Raw genomic sequence first — 6175 nt, 5'->3', positions numbered from 1 at the left:
GATGTGTTCCAAATTTCATAAAAAAATATGGCATATTAATAATTCTGAGGCAAAATTAAAAATTTGTTCGTCTGATGAAGCAAGCCGTGGAATAAAACGTCAAAAATAACTGACAAAAACAGAAAGTGACTTAAAGCATTACATAGAAACAGTTCTTTTAGATTAAAGACTTTGCAAATATGTATTGTAAAAACTGTACACCGAATAAATCAGGTTTTTAACGAAACATGTATCAAGACAACTTTTTTTTAATTATAGAGGGGAGAAAAGTGTATCTACTTTAGGACTAAGTGTCATACTTTTCGTACAAAAACTAAGGCCTACCAGATCATTTTTGGAGGGTGAAAATTGAAGAAACCATATCAGAAACTTCAATTTGGCAGAACAGGCCGTCATGTTATAATATTTTAAATGTTTTCTAATAAAGTTGGTTTTCACTTTTTATTTCATGGGTTACTGGATGAAAAGATATAAATCTGTAATATCAGCACAATTGGCAATTTGATCGTAGGATAATTAATACGCAATATTTTTTTATAGAATTTGGTATAGATCCATTTTAAGGGGCACATAATTCACTCAGATTTTTTCTAAAAAAAATGCTAGTATGATTTCCTCAATTTTTCTTCTGTTAGGAAAAATTCTATTAGATTAACGTTGTCGATATAAATGTAAAGTCGCTACACTGTTTTTTCTACATAATAAACCTGCGGTATATCAACTAATTCATTAAAATCATCCATTTTGTTATGTTGAAAGTTGAAAGGTGACAGCAATTATAAATAAACAGATATGTGACAGATAGCGGTATTCAAAATTGTTTTTCCAGCGCCTTCTGTTTGATATGATTTAGAAAGCGAGCACCGTAAATTAAAGTCAAAGGCTGAAAGTTTTCTCACTTTTTCTCAAAAATAAAAAGGCATACAAATTTCAATATGGTTGGAAAGAGAATAAAAAAATACATGAAAACATGCAAAAAAATTTATCGATGATGTCACCACTCTTCTATAGTGTGACGAAACAAAAATTTTGCGTCAGAATAAATAAAATAACATCCCATTTAAAAATATATAGGTATACTTTACAGGGTATCCAAAAACGGGTAACCAAGTTATACCTCGGGGCTTTTATAGTCAAACAGACTGTCTACACGGGTCCCACATTATATCTAATTCACTTTGAATGGTAAATTCAACTTACACTATTTCGTTTCTATTTTAAAATATTTCGAAGAGAGTTTGCAGTTTATAATGCTTCTTCTGATTTCTCCAATTCGGGGTTTTATTTCAGGGAGTTTTCAATATCGATTAAAGCGAAGCTCATTCTTAAAACATACCATTCCGACCTTGGTCTAAAATCGGCAATACCCGACTGATGAAAAAGAACGTCGAGTAGTTGGCACGAATACTAAAGCGTCCAACTTACCAACCGATAATTGCAACCTATGTGATTTGTTCAAACAAAAGTTTATTAGCACCATTGTACGTTCCCAACCCAGTGACCTCACACCAGAATTTTGGCAGGAACCGCCATCCTCCTCTCTAGGATGCATGCGTGAAAGTCGATGGCATCTTCAGAAGACACCATTCCCACCCCCTCTAGAAATTCGAGTATAAAACATCCTCAACATCTGGCAGTCGACACAGTCACACTCGACCCAGTCATCACAAGCATCATGAACTCATTCAGTGTGGTAAGTTGTGGTGATTTTCCAAAAATACAAAGGATTACGCGAGTTTTATCCCGATTAGTGCCCGAAGATTAACACAACCAGGACTTTTGTGCAGTGTTCAGACAGGATTTTTTGTGGTTATATTTTTGAAAAAAAAAAAAAATGTCAGTGGAAATCCAGTGTTCACTAATTTTCAGCCAATTTTGGATCATGCTTTCGGGAGTAAAAATAAAACCACAAAAATCTAAATTAAGTCCACAGTTGTGTTAATTTTCTTACGGTTTTTTTTTTAGACTTTGATATTAATGCTAGTACGGTAATTAAAACAATTAAAATCATCAAGACCAAATTTAATTAACGATAGCAGTATTTTTAAAATAATTGTTTTATTGTAAAAGTGCGCTGATTATTAAAATAGAACTATTATATTGTCTAGAAAAAAAATAATAATAAAAATTTCATTGCACCCTGCAATCATAAAAAAAAATGATAATATTGCTAGATTTAACATTAATGTTTCCTGATTAAATTAAAATCATATCGTTAATAGCATAGTTTGAATTTCACTATTTATAAATTTTAATATTGAACACTTTTGGATTGTTATTTGTAAACAATTTGAGTAATTAACTTAAAATTTAAAAAATCTACAAATTGAAATGTAATAATAATCAATATACCATTAAAAATTTAAAAATTGAATGAAATATTTGTTTGAATATTTGATACAAAAGTTACAAATTTTGTTTCAATCTGTTAATGAAAATGAACAATATTAACAAAATATATATGTATTCCAACACAAAAAGTGTATACCTAATGAAATTTTTTACACTTGAAAAATAATTATTTATTTTTAAATTTGAAAGAAGAATATGTGCGTAAAAAATGAAAGAATTTAAGATGTGAATTAATTCAATGAAAATTAAATTTAAACAGTCTGTTTTTATATTTACAAATTTTTGTGTTCATAGGAAATGTGTTGAATGAAGTTGTTGTAATTGTGACTAATTTCCTCGTAGTTAATCATCATTTTTTGCACTTTAATTCCAGCCTAATATAATTATTTAAAATTTTTAAATATCTCAAATTAAAATCATAACTTAGAATGATTTATTTTATTAGTATTTGCTGAATCAAAGTCATGCTATTTAAAAAGATAAATCAAATAATTTTTATTTTTTTACGTATCTGTTAGTTTAGTTCATTAGCATTACGACTGGCTCATAAAAACGGAATATATTTATTCGAAAGGATTTAATATTTGCTTAAAGCTACCGAAGAAATCCGAGCTACGAGGAACAACGTTGTTTAACGTCGCCGCTATGTTTAGAAACCGCCAAGAGACAATATTTATAGAACTACCATAGAACGCCTGCTGAATAGAAAGATGACACCGGAATTCACATTCCTGGTGGAATTCTAAGCGATTTCCTCTTTGTCAAACGCGGGAAAGTTTTGTAATGCCATTAGAAAGTGACAACATCCGCGTGTCGCGTCCTTCTCGGAAACAACTGAATTGTATAATTGTTAATGAATTGGTTTAGTCACTTTTATTTGTTTTCTCGTGACATGAATACAATGTATAAAAATGTTGCATTTAGTAAACTGCGTGTAATCTTGTTTCAGCAGAAGGCAAATATTATCAATAAAAATTAGGAATGAATATTTTAATAATAAAAATTTATGAACCGTAAGGTTAGCGGTGCAAAATGCAGGAAGCCGACACAATTCAGAAAATTTTTAAGTTAGCAATGGTATCTACCTAATGACACATTATTTGAAACTAGAAAATTCAGTTTAGTAGTTGCAGATATTTATCCCAAAAGGTGCCAATATTGTAAACAGTGATCGTCTTTATCCGCCGCACTTGAACATAGCCAGGTGTCATAAGATAAAGTTGTTATTTAATACGCCTCTGCTATTAAATGTTTAAAATTTTTTCCTTTGTAGCAAACTAGAAAGTAATTTCAATTTGTAAAAAATATGTAAAAAATGTTTTACTAAACTTTCGGGAATGTCCGTTTAAAATACATTTCTATTTTTCTGTATTGCTGTCGTTGATTGAATATTAACAAGAAAACAAAAAAGAAAAAAGTTAACATAGTTGAAATATTCAAAACTGTAGAAAAATAAATTTAATTATGTTCGTATTTTTATGTTTATCAAGTTTGTCTAAGTGCTTCAGCGACTGATGCAACAATAATAGTAATAAAACAAAAAAAGGAAAGTGTTGACAAAACAATGAAATATTCAAAACAGTAGCGAATATATTTAAGTCGTAGATCATTGCGTTTGAAAGAATGTAGAATATTGTATCCTTGGACACTGTCACTACACCTTATTTCGAATAAGTACTTTGTTATATTTTTATATCTATTAAGTTATCTAGTCCTAATTTCAGCTATTGATTCAACAGTAATAAAATAAGATAACAAAGACGGAAAAGTTAAGTTTAAGAGATCGTTTCTTTTGGTATGTGCAATTCAATACCTGTCCTTGGCATAAACTGACACTGCAACATAAATATTTCAGTTAAAATACATTTATGTTTTCGGTATTTATTATTATCTTTTTGATTATTGAATTCTTACGATATTTAATTCTATATTTTACAACAAATGAGGAAAATAACGAAAAGCTAAGAGAACAGCACAATATTCAAAACAGTAGCAAATAGATTTAGTAGAACGGACCATGAATTTTAAAGGGATGTATAATCAGAACTGAATATGTTTGGAATTTTTGTTTGATATCCATCAACTGTTATTGAATCCTTCCTTGATTTATAAATAAGTACTTTGCTAGAATTTTAATTTCTTTATTCTTTACGTCTCAATAATTCAATTGAAGACACTATCCAATAAAATTGTCATCATAATGTAAGCATGTAGGTACTACTACATATTGTTTCCTTCAATTTTTATTAAGTTATCTACTTAAATATGAAATTGTCACAGAATTTAGCTATTGATTTCATAATAATGAAAAATAAAAAAAAATAGTAAAATATTCAAAGAAATCTAGATTTAATGTTCATAAATCTGCGATGTACGGACTGGAATGGAGGAATTTATAATTTTTCTCTTTGTTTTAGGTATTCGCTTTGGCGTTGGCTGCCGCGGTAGTAGCCGAGCCCCCATCCGGCTACAGCTACAGCAGGCCCAGCGGCGGCGGCGGTGGCGGCTATTCCTTGGGGGGTGGACTGTCCGGAGGCGGTGGCGGGTACACGGCGGTCTCGTCCGGCTACCAGACCTCTGAAGGAGCCTCTGTAGACCATGCTCTTCTCGAACAAGTTCGTCAGATCCTCCTCAAAGAGGAACAGAACTCCGCCTCTTCCGGTAGCATCGGTGGCATTAGCTCTTCCTACGGGGCCCCATCCTCCCAGTACGGCGTCCCATCGTCGTCCTACGGAGTTCCCGGTTACCAAACCCGTGTGGTAGGCATCGACCTGGAAGGCATCAAGCAAGCCATCCAGGTTGCCCAGTACCAACAGATCTCCCACCAGGCTGGCGGTTATCCCAGTGGACCCAGCAGCAGCTACGGCGCTCCATCCCGCCCATCCGGCTCCTACGGGGCTCCCTACTAGGCTCTGAGAGCTAAAAGAACTGATTTAAGTGTAAATAACATCTCATTCCATCTCACACGGGTCATGATGCATTTCAACACCAACAACAACATCAACAACATCGAGTGATCAACATCAACAACACCACGCGTCAAATTTATTTTTATTTTTGTATAAAGCTTTTTGTAGGTTATGTTATAAAAAATACATTTGTCACCGTAACCTGCCACTCTTTTCTTGAAACTCCCCTTAATAGCAAAATCTGTATTTGCTCAAGGATACTCACAATATCCGAAGATTTAGCATGGAAAGATCGGCGAAAGTGTTCAGAGGAAGTAGAAATAATCGTGTGCCTGACGCAACTTACCTAAATCTTCCTTTTGTGCAATCTTCCCTCTCACAATTGTATTTCCAAACGAAGAATTGTTCTCACATGATTCAAGATTTCACTGTTGCATTTACAAACACAAAATTGTGTAAATAAAATTATCTGGTAGTAGAAGATTAGAAATTACAGTAATCAATCCTTACTTAATGAGAGAATGAAGCTCCATAGTTATGAAATAAAAAATTACCTTAATGAGAAAGCAGAAGCTTAAGATAAGCTAGTGTCTATATAATTACTTTCTTTGCGTATATTTTGAATTTATTAAGAATTAGCAACAATGGGGAACGAGGATTTTTCGACATCGTTTGGAAAATTGCATGTTTTTGAAAGTACGTTGCTCAAATATTATATATCCATTAACATAGTTGCATCCTAAAAACCTTAAAGAATTTGTGCAACAAATGGAAAAGTTTAAACAGCTATCAACAAATTTAATTATCGTACCGGCACATATTTGTTTGGAAAGTGTACTGAAATTTGTTAAGAATCAGATCTCGCCGCATTTAGATGCTCCTCGCTGTAGAGATTATTTTCGAGATAACGAAAG

General features: G+C 32.4%; 1 protein-coding gene across 1 annotated transcript; it reads left to right on the top strand.

The window, feature by feature from the left end:
* The first annotated feature begins 1547 nt into the window (after nucleotides 1-1547).
* On the top strand, nucleotides 1548-5464 carry LOC108916396 (pro-resilin-like). The gene is made up of 2 exons (XM_018722641.2): nucleotides 1548-1693; nucleotides 4770-5464. The coding sequence occupies exons 1-2, from the start codon at nucleotides 1565-1567 to the stop codon at nucleotides 5259-5261; spliced, it is 621 nt and encodes a 206-aa protein (XP_018578157.1). The 5' UTR covers nucleotides 1548-1564; the 3' UTR covers nucleotides 5262-5464.
* Nucleotides 5465-6175: the final 711 nt, after the last annotated feature.

This window comes from Anoplophora glabripennis, unplaced genomic scaffold (assembly GCF_000390285.2).
Source record: "Anoplophora glabripennis isolate ALB-LARVAE unplaced genomic scaffold, Agla_2.0 scaffold1389, whole genome shotgun sequence".
Lineage (NCBI taxonomy): Eukaryota > Metazoa > Arthropoda > Insecta > Coleoptera > Cerambycidae > Anoplophora > Anoplophora glabripennis.
Note: the sequence above shows the minus strand (reverse complement) of the source record. Positions and strands in the feature narration are given on the sequence as shown.